Here is an 18,932-nt window from a genome sequence, read left to right as displayed (position 1 = left end):
TGTTAAAAAACGAATCCTGCTAGCCAAGAGGATGAAAGTTATTTTGCAGATTGGGGGCATCCTTCCATCTACACTGTCTGCTGAATGATAGCCCCCACTCCCAGCAGGTAGCCTGGAGGTCTCCAATCCACTTTCTGGCCAGGCCCAACTCCATTTAGGTCGTGAAAGTGGAGCCCGAAGTGAGCGTTCAGACTCCAGCGCCTGAGAAGTTCGGGCTGTTCAACATTTTAATGAACCAGATTTCGGAGGCATTTGATTGTTCGAGCTGCACGGGAATAAAAGTAGAGGCGGATTTGCTCATTAGGCAGCTTTAGACTTTAAACATCTGTTAGTATTTCACGAAATGCAACGGATGACAAAATTTGCTCCAAGTGTTTTCCTCCTGCAACAGCGCCTAATTTGACTTAAATCTTTATTTTCATTCTATACCATTTTTTTTATTAGCTACAAAAGCTCTTAGGCCAAAGCTCAAGAGCAGACCGAATCCCTGCTGGAAGTCTTTGTTAGGGAGAAGCTACCTTAATTTAAATCTTCTGTACTGTAGTTTTTCCCCCCCTTATGAACAGATGAATATTTTATAGCTGTTGTGACTTAATTTTTTGTTAACTACAGCAAATTTATAATTCATCAAATTCCCAAGTACTTTGCTTCTGACCTCTGACCCCTCATTCATCTCCTCTTAGCCCTGCCCTGGCTTTTTCACTGACAGAAATTAATGGCCAATAAAGACACCCTGACGTTGGCAGTTACAATGATGAATGTTTCATATGGCCTGGTCTTATTATGACCCACTCTTTGAGGAAGATCGAGCCATTTTTCAAGCAATCCATTAAAACAAAAAGAGGAGGGAGAAGGAAATTATTTTATATTTCATGCATTTTAAATAGCGCTTGGGTAACGGAGCTCACTGTATGGCTATACTGAAAATTTCATCTGCATGATATTAGACGGGGGATGTTTTTGCTTTTTTTTTCCCCTAGTCCCAGACTCCTTTTTAAATAGACCTGCTTCAAATAAGGAGCACATACAGTATTGTTTGCTTGTTTCCTACAAAGTTCGAATGCAATCTCTTTAGGACAATGGGAGAGGAGGGTTGAAGGGACCTCAGGAGGTCACACCTAGTCCAACCTCTGCTCCAAGCAGGACCAGCCCCAACTACATCATCCCAGCCAGGGCTCTGTCTAGCTGGGTCTTAAACACTTCCAAGGATGGAGATCCCACTACCTCTCTGGGTTGTCCGTTGCAGTGCTTCACCACCCTCCTAGTGAAAGAGTTTTTCCTAATATCCAACCTCAACTTTCCTTGCTGCTACTAGAGCCCATTGCTCCTTGTCCTGTCATCTGCCCCCACTGAGACCAGTCCAGCTCCATCCTCTTTGCAACCCCCTGCAGGGAGCTGAAGGCTGCTATTCAATCCCCCTCAATCTTCTCTTCTGCAGACTCAATAAACCCAGTTCCCTCAGCCTCTCCTCGAGTCATGTGCCGCAGCCCCCAAACCGTTTCCATTGTCCTCCTCCGCAGGACACTTTCTTTAGTTAGTTTGTAAAACAAAATAGAGGCACTAAATGCATTAGGGTGAGGGGATAACTCATCCAACTCCTTTCCTCTTAAGTTTCTCTGCTGAAAACAGGGGGAACATGAACTTTGCAGCCAGAGATGTACGTTCAGACTTATAAAGAGGCTGACGTTCCTCACACAGAGTTGCTCTAGCAGTTCAAAGTATGATTTAAAATTGGCAAGATTGGTCTACAAGCCTGAGAGAATTCAGTGCCCAGCTCCGTTGTGCTTCCCTGAAAAGCCCAGCCTGTACTTATTCAAGCCCCGGTACTCTACGTATATAATAGATAAGACTCCACGTGACACTGTTGGGGAACGCCACGCTTGGTTTAAATCCTGCTGCTGGTCAATGGTGCATCAGTGCAACAACTGAGGAGCCAAAGTGAGGGACACCAGAGTCACTTGAAACCACAAGAAGCATCTCAAGTGCACAAGAGTGCAATGCTTCCCATTTGACCATGAGATTGGCTATTTCCACCTGGTCTTAATGACTCCATTGGGCACAACTACCAGTATGGGACCCCCTCTGCCCGTCCAGACTACCTGTTCACACTCACAATACTTGGCTCCTGAAACACCAGCACTGTTGTTACTAGTACTTTAATCATTGCTGGTTTCTCTGTTAAACCCTAATTTGAGAAAACGGTCACAAACTTAAGGGCGAGGTTGCATTTAAGATGATAGGACATGGCATACTCCTAAAGTACATGTTTCAAAGCTACCCTGTAGATGCGTGGGTTCAAGCACCCATTTAACAGCAACCATGACATTTTGCCAGTCGAGCACTTTTTCTCTGGCCCCTTTGCACAGGTCCTGTGATTTCCCCACTGCCAGGGGACTATTTGGTTCACGTAACTTGTATCTTTTACCTTTATTTATCCGTGTCTTCTTAGGGACGGGGGACTTGGATGGAGTCAGTCCTTGCTTTTTCCTCGGTGTCGCACTTGGCCCCCTCTGGGCTTTAGCCATGAGAAAACACACAGAGGAGAGAGGTTTTAGAGAGAGAGAACTGACTGGTGAACACGACTGCTTTTGCTTATGTCTTAAGCCCTGGAAAATTAATGTAGATGTGATATCCCTAACGGGCTGCTACAACCTGCTTTTCATTGCTAACTACATCTCTGGATTATAGACATAACGAGTTTACCTTGACTATTCATTATTGTGCTTATATAGAAGGATGGTGCTATAGAATATGAATTTTCTAGGAAAAAGGACCTCTTTGCCCTATTTATGATTGTTTTTAACTAGCTGGAGAGGCTTTCTGTGCGGTGAAACCACCTCCTGCTTCTCAGCACATGTCCAACAAAAGGCAGAACCTCTGACCAAGCCCAGGTGACTAACAGCTTGGACTCCAGTGTTTGCTGTCTCACACACATGCTATCTGGGCAGTATTTTGGCTCATCCACCCAAATGTATATTGTAGAATATATGGAAATATCTGAAAAAAACCCACCCTTACTTAATGCAGTGTTACCCTCCTGGCAGCACCCACCTGGACTGTAGTTGTAATCCCTCCAGCATTCAGTGTCCGTGAACTTTGCCACTTGTGATCTTTCAGTCTCTTTTCCAGGCAGGAACTGAGCAGCTTTCAGATCCACCGCACTAAACCCTAGAGGAACAGAAACCTTAGACATGGTCAGGGAGAAGGGCAAGCACCTTTGCCAGCAGCGAGCGGTAGGGTTGATGCACGTGTAAAAAGTAGAAGCCAATCTGAAGCAATGCACTAGTCCTTTGAAGCAGTTTAAACTGTAGTCAGACAGACTCCCTGACACCGGGGTTTTGCCCCAGGATAGGTGAGGGCATTATGCTTGTGATAAAAGACTGCTGTTGTCGATTGAGAGAGGGGCCTTTTGTGATGTGGATATGTGCCCAGAGGGAACTGGAAATCATTGCTGAACTGACCACCAAACCACCCTGGCAGGAAAGGTTGCCTGGCCAAGACTTATGGGAAACAGGAATGTGGAGATATCTAAGCAGGGCTCGTGGTAGAGGTGATATGTTTTATTAGACCAACTAGATTTTTCAAAAAAAATTCTTAAATTGCAAGCTTTCGAGCACAAACATGAACTTTCATTTCAACCCAGGAGAACTTTTACAATCTTTTCTCCTATGCCTGAAGAAGGCTGCTTGCAATTCAATCATTTTGTTTTTGCAAAAATCTAGTTGGTCTGATAAAGATATCACCTCTACCATGAGTCCTGATTCCTTTTGCCTCTAGACCAGCACAGCTACAGCCTGGATACCTGAGATATCTAATTGTGAGTAATGGTGTTGATTCCCCCTCTCTCACTGAGCGAATCGTTGTGTTATATTAGACAAGTAATACTTTTAATGTAATTTTTTTTGTAGTATTGCTGATTATTTTTTGCCAGTGCTATGTTTCCATTTTCAGCCTGTTTTCCCTAGCGTGATGCAGCCCTAGCCCCCCATTAGCTGAAATGACAGCCAGGCTGATGGACTGGACTTAGTAGCAAGCATGTGTCGCTGGTCAGGTCAGCCCATCGGTGCCTCTTCGGAAACCACAGATTTTGCATTGCTTTAAGCCAGGGCTATGGTTACAACTGTGTTCGCAGCACTTTGGGTTCAACAGCAGCAGGAAAGCAGGCTGAGAGCCTGATGCTTCAGCAGTGTGCTAGCTCTAGCGAACAGACTGACATCCTTGGTCATACATGCTGAGCTACACAACTGCTTTAAATCGCCCGTTGTGCCTCTCCATGCTGCTGGACTACTGTTTCTCATGTCTGGCTTGAATCTCTTCTCGTGCTTACTATCTTGCAAATGTCGTGCACAGTATGCAGGGAAGGCAGACTGGCTCCTTCATGCTGGCAGGGAGGTCAAAGGGATAATAAAATGGATGGAGACCTTGAAACCAGTCCAAGTGCACCTCCTTCCTTAAGACGCATCAACAGACTTTCAATAGTGGCAACTAAATAAGCCATTTCTTTTGTGAGCAAACCTGCAACCCCAAACCTGCAACCCCAAGGAGAGGAATGAATGGGGCAACTTCACTGACTTCTCTGTGTGTTGGTGCAGTAAAAGGGGGCTCCTGTTTATGTGGAAAGAGGGAAGGAAACCTGGGGTGGGGGGAGAAGGGTGGATTTTTTTGACATGTTGGAAAAGGGCACTCGGGAGGAGGATTGCTGAGCAGACGGTGGGGTGGTGGTTGATTCTCGGTGACTAGTGCAAGCAAGTTATCACAAGTGTAGCTGGCCAAGGGGATGCTCGTACGGCGGCGTGGTGTGGCGTGGCAGTCGGGAGGCTGCAACCATCCCAGCAACAGCACGTGGTGCTGGTGGGTCCGTGTCATTTATAGCGGCCAAAGCCAGGCCTCCTTGTAAACGGAGCTGTTGCAAGACCCCTGGGGAAAGGCACCGATTCATGCCTAGCACCTGCCACGCAGCGGGCTGCAAGTCCAGCCCAGGACAACAAGGGTTACTGACCTCTGTAGACTGGGGCTGCGGGAGCAGCTGCCACTTTGCGAACCTTTCTTTTCAGTGGCCGTCCGTGCAGCAGGTCCCCGGCGTAGACAGCGCTTGGCTGCTCCTGCTCCTGGGTCAGAGCCCGGTGCCGCTGCCTCTGCTCCCGGATCCTCTCTTTGAGTTGCTGCAGCTTTCCAGCATGGGATTTTTTCCTCGGCCCCTCCAGCTCTGGAGCAGCCGGACTCTTGCTTCGGGAGACGGAGGGTGTGGCAGGCTGGCGTGCCCTGTCCAAAGAAGCATCTCTCCAGATTGCACCTGGGCCAGCTGAGAACTGATGGACACATGCAGGGGACCAGGGTGGGGAGCCAGGAGCACTCCCCCTCGGTCTCATGAGGCTCCGCCGGCTTCTCTCTTCCTGGTCACTGACACTGTCCCGAGTCCTGGGTGCACATGGACTCCACGGGGCAGACCACGTCCTGGCTGCGGCGGTGACGCCTCCGACCTCCGCTGTATCGGGGCTGCATGTCGCAGAGTGGGACTTCCCCCTGCAAGGAAGAGGAATCATTTAGGTGGACCCATGTCTTGCATCGTGGCTTTCAAAGAACAGGGGATAAAACACTTGCATGGGTTTTCCCTGCCTTTTAGAGAAAGGGGAAAATAGATGTAGGGCCCTTGGGAATGGCAAATGTCAGCCAACGTGCTAGTGAGGGGCTTGACGGTAGTTTAACTAAGAGGTTAGATGATGGATTTGTATAGGATGATTGGGATAGCAATGATCCTGCCTCAGGCAGGGGGTTGAACTAGATGACCTTTGGAGGTCTCTTCCAACCTGGCTTCTCTGTGATTTTCTTTGATGTAAATGCCAATTGGGGTTTCTAGAGCACCCTCCTGGGAGGGTCTCCAGGCTCCACCGTGATCTTCCTCCTGCCCATGTAACGACCTTCCCTGTGTGGCAGGAGGGGAGGGAGGGAGGGAGGGAATGAGGCAGAAAGAAGTGAAGTGAGTTGCTCAAGGTCTTGCCACAGGCTTGTTTCAGCGCCAGGCAGGAAACCCCGGCGTCCTGACAGCACATTCGGCTCCAAGCACTTGGTGACGCTCGCTCTCGTTTGTTCAGCCGGAAGAGGAACAAAGCTGCAGCCCCGGAGCAAAAGAGGACTCTCCGTTGGGTGCTAGCAGTGTTGGGTCTCTGACATGCTGACTGCTGTCGAAGCAAAGGTTGGAGCTGCGGTCTGGCTTTTGATCGGAGTTGTTCATCCGAAAAACACCGGCTAGTTACCCACGAGTTAGGTGTTCCCGTCACTGCGCTGTACCTGCTGCACGGACTGCTCCCGCTACACTCGCCTTCGCTGGAAACAGATCTGTCTTGGAGGGTCTGGCTTCCTGTAACACAGTGGCATTAAGTCAGTAAACGGCTGGGGTTGTCCGAAGTTCAGGTCCGGCTGGAGGGACTGCCACTGACTTCCATGACTGCCTCCTCAAAGGCACTGACCCTATAACAGGCCGGTCTGGCCTTGGCGCAGGCCCCGTGGTTCGGAGTAGGGTTGTTTCTACCGCCTTCATTTTTCATGGGGCATCCCCAGCCGCTCGGGCTGCTAGCCTGTCCTAAAGCCAGTGCTACCCCATGTTGAACGTGAGTGCTAGTCAAGCTAGCTTGATTTCGGTTTGCATGCATCCCACACGACACCGTGCTTAAACTATGCTGCCCGCCACTGGGCTGCATGTGTATTAGACTGGTGCCACTTAAGCCGCAGGACTGCATTTCAATCCCTATTCCCCTCCCTCTTTCTCCTTGGGGCTTTGAGACCGAAATAAAATTTGTCTGCAAACGCTGTAACCTTAGACCAACACGGCTACAACCAAAACCCTATGGGAAGGCTGTAACCTCAGCAAAGCATCCATTTCCTTGCAGCAGATTAGCTCCCCATGCATCTCTCATTTCCTTATTAACAAGACAAGGACCCCAGGCAAGGTTAAGCCATCTCCATGGGAATGGTGCAAATCCGTGGTGCTCGGGGAAGAAATAGCCTCCATAAATATCCCCCAGTTGTCAGCTTGAAGGGTTTGCTGCAACGAACCCGCACTTAGGAAAACAAATATTCAGCAAACGTGGAAATAAAAAAACTCTGTTCCTGGCCTGCGTGCCCGAGAGGTCGGGCAAACTTCCTGCTTCGTTCCTCGTTCCCTTTTGACTCCTAGGGAATCTTTCTGAAACGCGCTGCCAAACAGCGTATGGTTTTTACTTTTTACGTGCATGATGTCCACGCAAAACCCCCAGCTCTAGCAAAGTGGACGGCTTTTACCTTGATTTCATAGACATTAGGGCTGGAAGGGACCTCGGGAGAGCATCGATTAATGCAGCGAGTTGAAATGAATAGATGGACTAGCCACGGGATAGTCAGGCGGCTTGTGTGTCGTAAAACCCTATGGGCAATACAGTAGCTGTCTTAAGGAGAAAACGCATGCTCCTACAGCATGGGCAGCCCTGAGTAGCTAGTTGTTTTCCACCGACATCAGCCAGCCGTTGCCCTTTTGTTCCCCCAGCCCCCTTCCCAGCGCAGGTCCCCACTCCCAGCGTCATCTCACCAGTAAATGGAAAGTCACCAGGGCTCCTTTCGTGCCATAGTCTTCTCCGGGCTTGCCGAGTGTTGGCGTAACTCTGTTCCCCATGACTAAACTTGTTCTCAATTCTCTGGAGCTGTAAAAGGGCAGATTTCCTTTTTAACAGGGGCATATGCTGCATTTCTCGAACCTTTTTTTTTTTTCCTGTGGCATATGCTGGTTCTGACTGTTCAGTCCTAGCTGCTCGGCGTGCGTAAACACTGGCAGGTCTGGGCACGTTAAACCTGGTATGCTCTTACAGTTGGGAGGAATGTTGTTGATGGGAAAGACGAGAGGCAGAACTAACTCGTTCTTCATCATTTGCACTTCTAACGAGTTCGAACGTTTTCACCGGACTTCTATTCTTGTCTAGAAACACGTGGACAGAAGCCAATAAACACCCATCCCACGCCAAGGCCCTGCAGATGCAGCTACATTTCTCGGGCACGCAATTTGAAAGGAGTCGATGGGACTAGAGCAGTGGTTTACAATCCTTTTTTATTATTATTTGTGGACCCCTAGAAAATTGCAGGCCCCTTTTCATTGTAAGTGTGGGTATTCGCACACTGTTGATCGATCGTAGTCCTCTTTCACGGACCCCTTAGACATAGTCTGTGGACACCCAGGGGTCCGGACCACTGCGCTGGAGGAAGACGGGCACAATTTCAGGGATCTAGGCCTTTCCTGCTCCTATCCATGCTCTCATCCTGCTCTTAGGGCAGAAAGGAGGTATCTGATGAAATCCCAGCCCCATTTAAGTGAACGGGAGTTTGGTCATGGACTTTGTTCAGGCAAAACCTTTATTTTAAGCGGTCACTATTTGTATTTGAGAGCTTGCTGCAAACCTCACTTACCACATCCTTAGCTTGGTGAAAGCTCTTCCAAGCTGAAGCCACATCTAGGGAGAAGACAGAGATGAAAATAAGGCTACGACATGTTGCAATGTTTCTCCTCCCAAGAGCTGGTCTCCCCCTGCGGATAACTGGAAAAGTATGGGGTGGGCCAGTACGCTTTTGTAAGCTTATGCACGGGAGCTTGTCCCAGTCACTGCTCTGCTCGCCCACCTGGGTTTGTACCTCATCTAATACTATCAGGCTTCAGTGCCATTGTCTCCACTCAGATTTATGGCTCGCTTTAGCTCTCCCAAGAACGCACCTCACCTGTAGGTGAAAAGGAGCAGGGATTGAGAAGAGCTGCTTTGAAAACCTCCTATTTTTGTTTGTCAGGCAGTACTTATCCCAACTAAAAACACTCTCTAGAGAAGAGTACAAGAACCCAGAGTCTTTCTTCAGGCTGCAAAAATTGCTGGTTTAAAAAGAAAAATAGGGAGAGTCTTTCACTCCTTTGAATCTATAGTCCAAATCCATCTACCACTTACCCAACAGAGTGGCTGATTCTTCATTTGCAAAGCTGCTTGCTTTCCAAGCCATGCCGCAGCTCGGGCTGGGTCGAGTCGGAGCGATCTTGAAACTGCTGCACGAGCCAGAGTATGGATGGATGTTATCAAACAGCTTCGGATAGGCAGAAAAGTCTTTCTCTTGCTGGCGGTTGCTGATCACTGGTAACCACCCAGTCCTGCTCGGGACAGAGAGGTAGTCAGGGCAGGGCATATCTGCACCCTACTCGTCTCTGATTTAGTTAGCCTGTAAGCTTTTGTAAGCGGTGGCTTATGAAACCTGTCAGCATCTGGCGAAGCAAGACCGCGCCTCTGATTTAGCTAGTCTGTAAGGTGCAACTCGACCCCACCTTCTGCCAGTGGCAGAGCAGCAATTAGAGCCCGGACCCCGGCTGCTTGCTCCGAAGCAGGGGCGTTGGGGGAAGACCGGCCCCAAAGAACCAGCTTACCTTGTTCTTTGCCAGCGACATCAGTCAGGGTCGTAAAGACCCTGGGGCTGGGGAGAGCATCATGGTCCTCCTGCCTAGTTGTGCTGGGGCATGCTCTTGCAAAAGGCACCATTTCTCCCCGGCCACGCAGGGAGACGGTCCTGCCAAAGGGCTGGAGTATCTCTCTAACAGACAAACCTCAGTGCCCCCAGCCCCAGGGGGGTGGGGAGGGAAGAGATCCCGTTGCAAAGCCCCCACTCTTCTGCTCTAAATAGGTCCGGCTGCTGCCCTTTGCATCTCTGTGCTGAGCTCAAGCATCACCGCACACAGGCACCCGGCTGCAAGGGTGTAAAACTAAAGGGAAGGTGAACCGCAAGTCACTCCCCCAGGGCGTCACGAAGAGCGGGAGAGGCCGGAGCAGAGCAGGGAACACACCTTTGTTTGAACTCTTTGTTCGGGGGCCAGGAGTGACAGCACAATGCCAGGCTGTTGCCCAAGCGAGGGGCCTGGGCAAGGATTTCAGCCTGCAAACACATGGCAGAGGGCCAAGGGCTCTGGGTGGAAGGCAGAGCCCCCCTGCAGGGATGGGATCTCAGCTGGGCAGCGGTCCGAGAGGTGTTTTTTTTGATCGATAGAAAAAAACGGCGCTGAGGCCACGCAGCATCAGGGCACCCAACCCCCAGCTCGGGGGACAGGGGACTGCAGGCACGTGAGAGCCCAGGGGAGCTCCCACCTGCAGCCCCGGACAGAGAAAGCAAAGGGATGCTTGACCCCGGTCCCCACGCGGGGAATGGGGACGCGATAGGCAGCCAAGGTGAAGCAAGAAGCGATGGCTGGGAGCCGAGAGGGGAGCAAAGCACAAATTTGTTCCCAGGTGAGGATAATTAATCCTGGGGGTCAGGTACCAGGGGATTCCCCATTTACTTTAAGTCGGGGGATAAATTGTTTGTCTCTGGTCCAAGCCCAGATACCGGACCTGAAGCAGGAGCGAATGCCGGGGAGTCCTGGGGCCCCTGCTGGCAATCGGGGAAGAGGAGGGCCGTGCGGCCGAAGGGTCTTTGCCTCAGGAGTGGGCTGCAAAGATCCTCTTTGCCCTCGCTCCTAAGGGGCATCGGATCCTACCTGCTCCTTCCTCCCTCTCTGCGACTAGTGCGATTTGTCCCTGCCGGGGTCGGCCACGTGCCCCAAACCCCCTTCTAATGAATAACTGGACAAGCCCCCATCCTACATCCAGGCTCCCCTCCACTTTTCTGCAGGGGCTTTTTCTCCTATGTTCGATCCTTTCCTTGGTGGTTTCCAGCAGGACCAGCTCTGGATCCTGTGCGGGATGCTGGCGGCGTCCCTCTCGCTCTTAGAGACACGTGGCGTAGGTCAGAGTCTCGTTTTTTATCTGGGAAGGAAATAGCAAGTTATCAAACCGGGGCCGCGAGGAGGAGCTTCACAGGGTGCACCCCCCGGGCTCAGATATCAGGATGTAATAAAAAAAAAAAGGCACCTTGCTCACTTCAGTGGATTTTTCTATTCTCAGTGTTTATTTCTAAGCTGCTGGGTGCGAGGAGTTGGCCTCTGGCGTGTGTGCTTGTCTCCTTCCTTTTTCTTTCCTGAGGCTGGCAATCCTGGGGTCACAGTCGATGTTATTCATTTCTTATTGTACTTTATGGAGGAGCCAGAGTAGGCACATATATGCCAGTACATAGCACGCGCTTTTGTGAGCTGCAGCTGCCGTGTGATGGGCAGACAGCGCTCAGCCGACGGCAGGTGGCACACTCGGCCTGCCGGAGGGGAAGCAGGCAAGTGGCCGCAAGCAGAGGCGAAGCAGAGAGGCGGGCTGCCGATGGCCATTGCAAGCTGAAGGCCCCCGTGATCGAGTTCCTGGCACTTTCCCCTCGTGCAATGATCCATCCCCGTGCAATGTATAGATAACTGTTCGAGGGAAGATGCTGAACCCTGGGGCAGGCAGGGCCCGTGCCTTTTGGAATAATATGGGAACCACCTCAGTTGGGACGAGACCAGACTGCAAGTGATGGAGGGGACCGAAAGCTCAAAGCGGGGGCTGAAGGCTCAGGTCCAAGTGAGGGATCCCAAGGGAGACAGTGCTCCCTGCTCCTAAGAGGGGTCCGGACAGCCAGCAGGGGTTTTTTTGTTAAAAAAAATATCTTTATGTATATAAAAGTGTATGTGTGTATAAAAATCCATACACACTTCTGGTCACTGATCATCCCACCATAGAAGCCCGCGCACCCATTACAATATACACACCTGCTGAATGACGCTCCTGTGCACCTGTCCGCAAGGCATCATCTCCCTCGCAAGCCCCTTGTCTCTCAGTCCTGTCCCCAAATACGGGGTTTAAAACTCAGTTCATTCGCTGTCTGGGCAGCCAGCAGGTGCTACCTGGAGAAATGCAGATGCACGCATGGGGGAAGGACTGGAAAAGGCCCCAGCGTATGCAGAACCTCCCTGCCTCGCGTCCTCTATGAGGGCGGGTGAGTGAGCATCTTGGCCAGTGCCGAGACGGCACGCTCCAGTTAACCAAAGGAGACGCTGCAAGGGGGGAATGCCTCCTTCCCTACCCTTCACCCTACATCCCTTCCAGAAGCAGAGAGGAAGTCGCTTCCCTTCTGCTGATTCCTGCTCCACCGCTCTGCTGCCGCAGTGCCTGCCGGGTGCTATGGGCTGTGCAACAATCCCATGGCTGCTGGGGATCGGACGGAGATGGGGCCACCCATCGCACCACTTCTCAGCTGGCTGCAACTGTAGAGGAGTGAACAGTTGATAGGGAACACTTCTTTTTCTTTTTATATTTTTATGAATTCATTGTAAGTCGGTTTTTGTTCACAAGTTGTCCACAAACAGCTTCAGATTTGCCTTTCGGAGTTACTAGTCTACAGTATTTGCAGCTAATTTTGGGATCTGCATTTTGCAACCACCTCCCTTGTTCGGAGTATTTCCTATCTCGGTGCGTGCTAGAGCTTGATGATTGATTGTTGGAGTTATACTGTACCACCCAGAGGCTCCACCCGCCCTGGGCAAGGAGACATGCAAGGGCCTGGTATCGATGGACCCAGCTCAGGAAGTCTAACTCTCTCCAGGCATGACAAACTGGAACAAATGAGGAAGCACAGTTAGAATCGGGGCTGTTATTACCATCAGCACACCATGGGTATGCGAGAGATCACGTGGTGTTTGTTCCTGTTTGACTACAGGATTCTTCGACTTGGCTCTCCTAGGAGCCTTGCCTCTCACAAACACCCTCTAATAAACTTTGAATGTTCTCTTTCCTTGGACATTTCTGCCAATACACACGTGTATACACCTGGAAAACACCAGCAGAAGGGTGTGTGCGTGTGAGGAGCAGGGGGGATATCATGTAATCAAGCAAAGCTTGGTGCAAACTTTTCCTCCCCTTCAACGTAGCAGTGCTCAGCTCCTGTATCGTGGGTGCATTTCAACGAGTGACGCAGAGAGGATGGCTCTGTAGGCCCCCCAGGAACTGCTTTCCAGAAGCTGCTGTACAACAATTTCTTTAGCTTTTGGTTTCAATTTGGTTCTTGCTTCTGTTTTTATTCCCTCAACTATTTGCTTATGTTTTAAAGTACCACCAGATGTGCGTTTGGAAATGGTGTGCCAGCCCTGTAGAGCTCTCACGTCCTCTGAAAAGCCCTCCAGATGTTGACACACAATCCTTTCATGTAGGTGGAGCCCTGTGGTCTCTGCAACTGGGTTGGAAAAGAAACTGCTGCGTCTCGTCCACATCTCTTAGTCCAGACCCTCTGATCCCAGCTATTTTGCCATGCGAAGGCTAACCCAGCAAAGACTTCCCAAGCTGCAGATCACAGCTATGGACTGGCAGCCCCAAGCCGGTGCTTTGGCCTCATTAGATGTTGCATTGCTGAAAATGCAGAGCGTGGCCAGCAATGAAACCAGAGGTATTCAGGGCAGGCCAGTGATAAATTAAGAGCCTCAGGTTCAGTGTGGTTTTTAACAGAAAACCATTGTCTTGCGTCTGAGTCCTGGGCCAGGAGGAGAAAGCGGTCCTGGGGAGCCCCAGCTGGAGGGGGGCCGTCTGGGCAGGTGATGGACAAGGCTTGGAAGCCATAAGAGGCAGCAGGGGTGAGGGTGGCATTGGCCCTGCCTGTCACCTTGTGCTCAGGTGCCTCCTGAGCTGTTGCTGCACATGCTGTGCTGCATCCACTTGACATCCCTTTGCCCCCAAAGTCACAAGCACTGTCCAGGTGTCCACACTCCCATATGGCACCTGGCAGCAAATCCCCAGCTGAGCCGAGCCGAACCGAGCCGAGCCAGGAGACTGACAGCTTTCCTGGCATGTTGCAGTACACACGGCGAAGTGTTAGGCCACAAATCTGCCAGTGAAACCTGTCTCTGGGCCAAGCACTGCCTTTGGCAGCGTGCGCATCGCACCCCAGCCGCTGAGCCGAGCCTGCTCTTGGCTGCAAGGAAGCAAATGCGCTCAAGCGAATGCATCTCGGATCTGCACCAGCAAAAGCACGTCGGAGCAGGATTCAACCCACCCGACCCCGGCGGACGGCTAGTAATTCAGGTGCTGGGGTGACAAGGCCCCCGCACTGCCGCAGCTCTATGTGATGTTGGAGGATTAACTTGAATCCCTCTGTGCCATGATTCCTCGCCTGCCTGGGCTGTTTGCTGCGAGGTCCCCGTGGCAGGGACTGCCAGTGGACGTGGAAGGCCCTCCATCTCAGGGTGGTTTTGTGCCGCTGTTAGTAATCCCATGCTCGCTGCCTCCATTGCTGCTAATGACCTCTGAGGTTCCCTTTTGGGTTTGGCGTGCAGTTTACTCGGGTTCAGACTGAGAGCTTGGCTCTTCCCGCACGTTATTGCAGTCACAGGAAACAGCAGGCCCCGGAACGGACAGTGTGTCGTGGAAGTCAGGGGGCCGGGCATTTGCATCACAAACCCAATTTTTTCAGAGCAGTTCCCGGGTAGCAGTCAACACTGAGGTTCAGACTTAGCAAGCTGAACGCAACTTGAACTGGACAATAAATGCCTGGAAACAAAAAGCAGCAAACTTATGATAAAGCATAAAACGCTGAAGTCGGACGGCCAAGGGGCTTCATGTGCACCTGGTCAGGGGCACAGCTCTCAGACCAGATCCATCCGTCTTCATAACTGAGATCTGAGCTGGAGCCTACAAATTGCTGAGTGTCAGCTTTTACTTCACCCAATCAAACCCGAGGCTATCTAAAATCCCAGGGGCTTGGGTTCATAGTTAGGACAGTGATAAATAGACTAAGCCATTGGAAAGTGTTGGAAGCAGTCTCCTCTAGAAAGGACAGCAATTATTTGCTTTGGCTGATTAAAATATTTTTGTAGTTTTTAACAACGTTCGCCAGCTGCCTTTTTTATTAAACTCTGTCATTTTTCCCAGCAAGCCAAAGGTGTGCTTTTTAACCAAACTGTTTAAGTTGATTTATTAAAAATCAGCGGGGTGAAACTGCCTCTCTTTATGGCCTGTGGGATTAATGATGTTTATATAGAGCCATAAAATTACAGACTAGCACTATCTTGCAGTCTGGCTAAATGTAATCAGCTGTGTGTGACCAGCTAACGTGCCTTTCAGGTGCCGTTAATACGCGCTAACAAGTGTTTTTGTTAACTTCGTTAGCCTTTTCATTTGAATAGGATCAGCTTCAGGGAAAGGTGGGCTTTGCAGGGGTACGGATGCCAGCCCAGCACTTGGGGAATCCTGTGTTCAGGTCTCTACTCTCTGTAAGAGACTTTGAATGACTTTGGGCAAAACAGTTAGTCTCAGTTCCTTGCCTGTAATGAGTGGATGAGCAATTGCAACCTGGCTGGGGTGTTTTGAGGATGCATGCATTAGACTGCAAGGCATCCTGAGATGACAGTGGCACAGCTACCTGTGGTGGGGAACGTCTATTATGAGGCTAATGGAAATTACCCGTCATTTAATTTTACATTTTAGGTCACGTACCGTGCATCTTCCTGGGATAGGCAAGCCATGACTGCCACTGTGTGTTGTGTCCTCTGTGCTGGGGGCCGACATTAGCACCTCTTTATGTGATGCTCTCTGGTTCTCTAAAACAAAGTTGAAAACACTGCTTGGAGAGTGTGCACGGGGATGCTACCATGTTAGGATAATTGTATCTAGCTATCTGTTCGCCGTTTTTTAAGCTTGTGTTTTCTCCTGCATAATGCCCTGAAATGCTAGGGAGTACGTGCCTGCAACAGGATGCAGAGGTTTAACCAGATTTCAGGCTGAGTGCCAGAAAATATATGGGGAAAAGGCGAATACGGGTTAAAAAAATCAAAAAAATCATCCCTTTATTGGAACAGCAGCGGAGGAAGGGATAAGCCATTCACAGCTTGGTTGCTTTTTATTATCAATAGGAGAACGTGTGAATGGAATTTTAACCGGACACGGGGGACAGGCTGCCTATATTAGGCTCCAATGAATGACGGGGAGAGAATGTGGTTTCCATGGAAACTGTCTATAGTAAACGTGGCTTTCCATAGGTATCGGAGGATTTATAGCATCCCCCTTGGGACCAGGCAATTTAAATGCAGGTTCTCCAGGTAAAACAGCAGCTTCCCTTGTCCGAACCGCAACATCTGAATTGCTGTGAAACGCGGGGGGGTGTGAAACACATTCCAGCAGCTTGCAAAGCCTGTTTGAAGCCAAAGGAAAGGCTTCTGCTGCCTTGGATCGGCTTCAGAACAGCTCCAAAGGGGGACGCGGTGCCTCCTGCGTGTTTTTTTTTGTCACCTTCTGGTACATAAGGACGGACCAGCTGTGCAGGGATTGACCCCACTGGCATTGCCCAGGTGTGGCTGATGGCAGGCGCTGCATCCCTCCAGCGCTCTGCAGTTAGCACCTCTTGACGGTTCGGGGCTCTAGCAGCTGCATCTCTTGGGCTTTGATGGAAGTACAAGTCGGGCCGCTCCTGCTGTCACCCCAAGGGATTTCAGCTCCAAATGCCAGAGACACGGTGTGCGAGAGTGTTTTTAACAGGCTGATTCGGTTTCAAAGTGATCAGGTACTTTGAATGTCTCCGTTTTTTGCCCTTGAAGGGAACTCAGACATGTAAGGTGCCCCCCAAAGCAAACCCCTCGTCACTCTTGAAGGCGTGGCTCCGACAAATGCAGCTTGCTCTTTCCAGCGCAGAGAGCCGGGGCAAACAGCTCTCGTGTCACAAGGAAGGGGTCCAGGAGTGATGTACTGGTTTTATTGACCTGCAGCCCCAAGGTTCAGTGGAGGGGTGCAGGAGATGGTGGTGCCAACGGGGTTTTTTGCAGCGCTGCTTTTATTCCCATCTCTGATCAAATGAAGCCCATGGGATGGCAGTCTTCAGGGTTTCAGACTGGACCTGCCAGCTGCATGCAGCATGCGCCAGTCCCAGCAGCGTGTGTTGCATGTGGGGCCCATGCCGGACCGGCCTCGTGTGCTGGATCCAGCATGGGAAGCCAGTCTGTGAGTCCAATCCACCCCGTGGAACAGCCCTGCGGAGCCTGACGAGTTTGATACCCCTGCGCTAACTGGTACAGCATCTTACCGCGCTGCTCCTCCCGAAAGCAATGGGCCAAATCTCCACGGGCCCGTACAGACCAGGTGTGTGAATCCTGCAGAGCCATGCACACCAAGGGAAGTCACCTCTGCTTTGGTTGCTTCCATGAACTCAGCATCTGCCGACTCGTCACAGGCCTGGCCTTCACAAGGCTGGGATTAAACATGTCGCTGGTTATGGAGTTAATTGTAAATGCTAAAAAAAAATAAAATCATTTTCCTTTTTGAGCTAGAAGTCTGGGCACTCCAAACTGGTAGATGCATATTCTTTGCAAGGGCAAGCTTTATCCTGTGCTCTGTAGCATTGCCTTCAGAGGGGACTCTAGTTTATGGGGTATCCAACAAAATCCCACTGCAGGACAATCCCAGCCTCTTCCTTCTTCCATGAGAGTTTTCACCTGGCTTTTCTCCATGCACCAAGTCTTTGCAAGGGGCTAGCAGTCTTCACGTGCGCCGAGTTGCTTGGTCAGCTATCTGAGGAGCAGGTGCTCTGCATGCTGCTTGTCTATGAGCGGTGTGGTAGGAGCTTTATATTAATACACGGACAGAAAGCCTGGCCCGGGCTGGCGTATCGTACCACGCGCATTTGGACAATGTCTCATTTGCTTGCAGAGTGCAACGGCTGCCCTGAATGGGGCATGCATTGCAGCTTGGTGTCTTCTGAGGCTGCTCGCAAGATGGAAAGACTGGAATAACTGTTTGCTGCATCCCGAGTTACTAACACTGTGGATGTGGATCTTCTGCTCATAAAAATCCACCTGATTTTTTTTTTTTCTCCTTATCACATTTGCCTTCACCCATTCAGCCCTGACGCCAGCTAACATCTCATCCAGGAATGGCAGGATACGTTACCATGGATCGTTTCTCCCCCTGTTGCACTTGATCAAGCTGGGTTATCCTTAAACTGCCACCACTTTGTTCCTGTTATTTCCATGGGTTCCAGGCAGACTCATCCATTTAACTCCAGATTTTTTTTTATGATGGCAGCTGTCTGGCTTGCACACTTGTTTTTTGGGGGGGGTTTCTCTCCTTTGCTATCAAAATAAAATAGCAAATCTTTTGCTTCATTAATCACTGAGTTAATCTATGACTAGCTGAATGCAAGGGAGAAAAGGCTCTGGATTTATTGCCTAATTTAGCTAGAAAATAAACACCCAATCGGCTTGAAGGTCAAATGCTGTACTGGAGTGAACTGGTGCAGCTCCTTTACAGCAGAGCCTGCACCCAGCAAAGGCAGTGGAAGTATAATGCTGATTTGGGAGGGAGAAGAAATGGAGATGTGGGTGTTTGGTGGTGGTCTTTGGGGCTTGATCCTTGGAGGCAACAGGTGCATCGCCGTTGGCTTGGAGATGCACAAATAGGCCCCTGAATTGTTTAAACTGGCTGTGCTGAAATGCACAGGCCTGGAAGAAAATGAGGCCCTGAACAGGAGTCCGTGAAGATCCAGACGCATGCTAATACTGCGCGCTGCCCTCCTCTGTGCAACGGGGGCTGGAAAGGTTCCCAGATGCCATCTTTGTGTTTCTATGACAACATCTCCTGGCAGCTCTCAAAGTCAAAAGCGGCATTTAGGCAGTGGACAGCACGTCCCCTAGAGCCGAGCCGCTGCGTTAGTGCCATTTGTTTTAGCAGAGAGGGTGGCAATGGGGGAGGAGGAATGACTTAACGCCGAGCATTGCAGCCCTAATGCGTTCCCGTCAGAAATGACTCCGCTCCGTAGCCAAAGGGCCAAGACGGGCTGCAGCTGGCAAAGATTCACGCTTGATCTCAAAAGATCACTCAAGCAAATGTTCATTCGGGTTTCTCTTCCCGAAACGGCCCCTCCTGTTCTCTATGTAGGCAGAACGTCAACTGTCACATCGTAGGGTGACGTGCTTTAAAACATCGATCGTTCTCCTTTCGTCCGGCGTTAAAGACGTACGATTTGCTGACCGAGAAAAATCTAGACGAGAGATAAAATAGCCGGTGTCA

The 18,932-nt window shown here is 50.5% G+C and overlaps 1 protein-coding gene and 1 long non-coding RNA gene across 2 annotated transcripts in view; one reads left to right on the top strand and one right to left on the bottom strand.

Annotated features, from left to right (window-relative positions):
• LOC102380865 overlaps positions 1-7,986 on the top strand; it is a 29,566-nt gene extending 21,580 nt beyond the window's left edge. Inside the window, exon 4 of the long non-coding RNA XR_323026.2 lies at positions 7,950-7,986. This is a non-coding gene — a long non-coding RNA (uncharacterized LOC102380865). The remainder of the gene's footprint in view (positions 1-7,949) is intronic.
• Positions 1-9,707, bottom strand: part of LOC102381201 (centrosome-associated protein 350) — a 52,387-nt gene extending 42,680 nt beyond the window's left edge. Inside the window, exons 1-8 of the mRNA XM_025193751.1 lie at positions 9,422-9,707; positions 8,955-9,151; positions 8,431-8,474; positions 7,562-7,673; positions 6,289-6,358; positions 5,000-5,523; positions 3,052-3,168; positions 2,426-2,515 (exon numbers count right to left, since the gene is read on the bottom strand). Coding sequence (XP_025049536.1) covers positions 2,426-2,515; positions 3,052-3,168; positions 5,000-5,523; positions 6,289-6,358; positions 7,562-7,673; positions 8,431-8,474; positions 8,955-9,006 — 1,009 coding nt within the window. The 5' untranslated portion in view covers positions 9,007-9,151; positions 9,422-9,707. The remainder of the gene's footprint in view (positions 1-2,425; positions 2,516-3,051; positions 3,169-4,999; positions 5,524-6,288; positions 6,359-7,561; positions 7,674-8,430; positions 8,475-8,954; positions 9,152-9,421) is intronic.
• Positions 9,708-18,932: the final 9,225 nt, after the last annotated feature.

Source organism: Alligator sinensis, unplaced genomic scaffold (assembly GCF_000455745.1).
Source record: "Alligator sinensis unplaced genomic scaffold, ASM45574v1 scaffold611_2, whole genome shotgun sequence".
In the NCBI taxonomy this organism is placed as follows: Eukaryota; Metazoa; Chordata; order Crocodylia; family Alligatoridae; genus Alligator; species Alligator sinensis.
The sequence above is the reverse complement of the archived record's forward strand: the minus strand, read 5'-3'. Positions and strand labels throughout refer to the sequence as shown.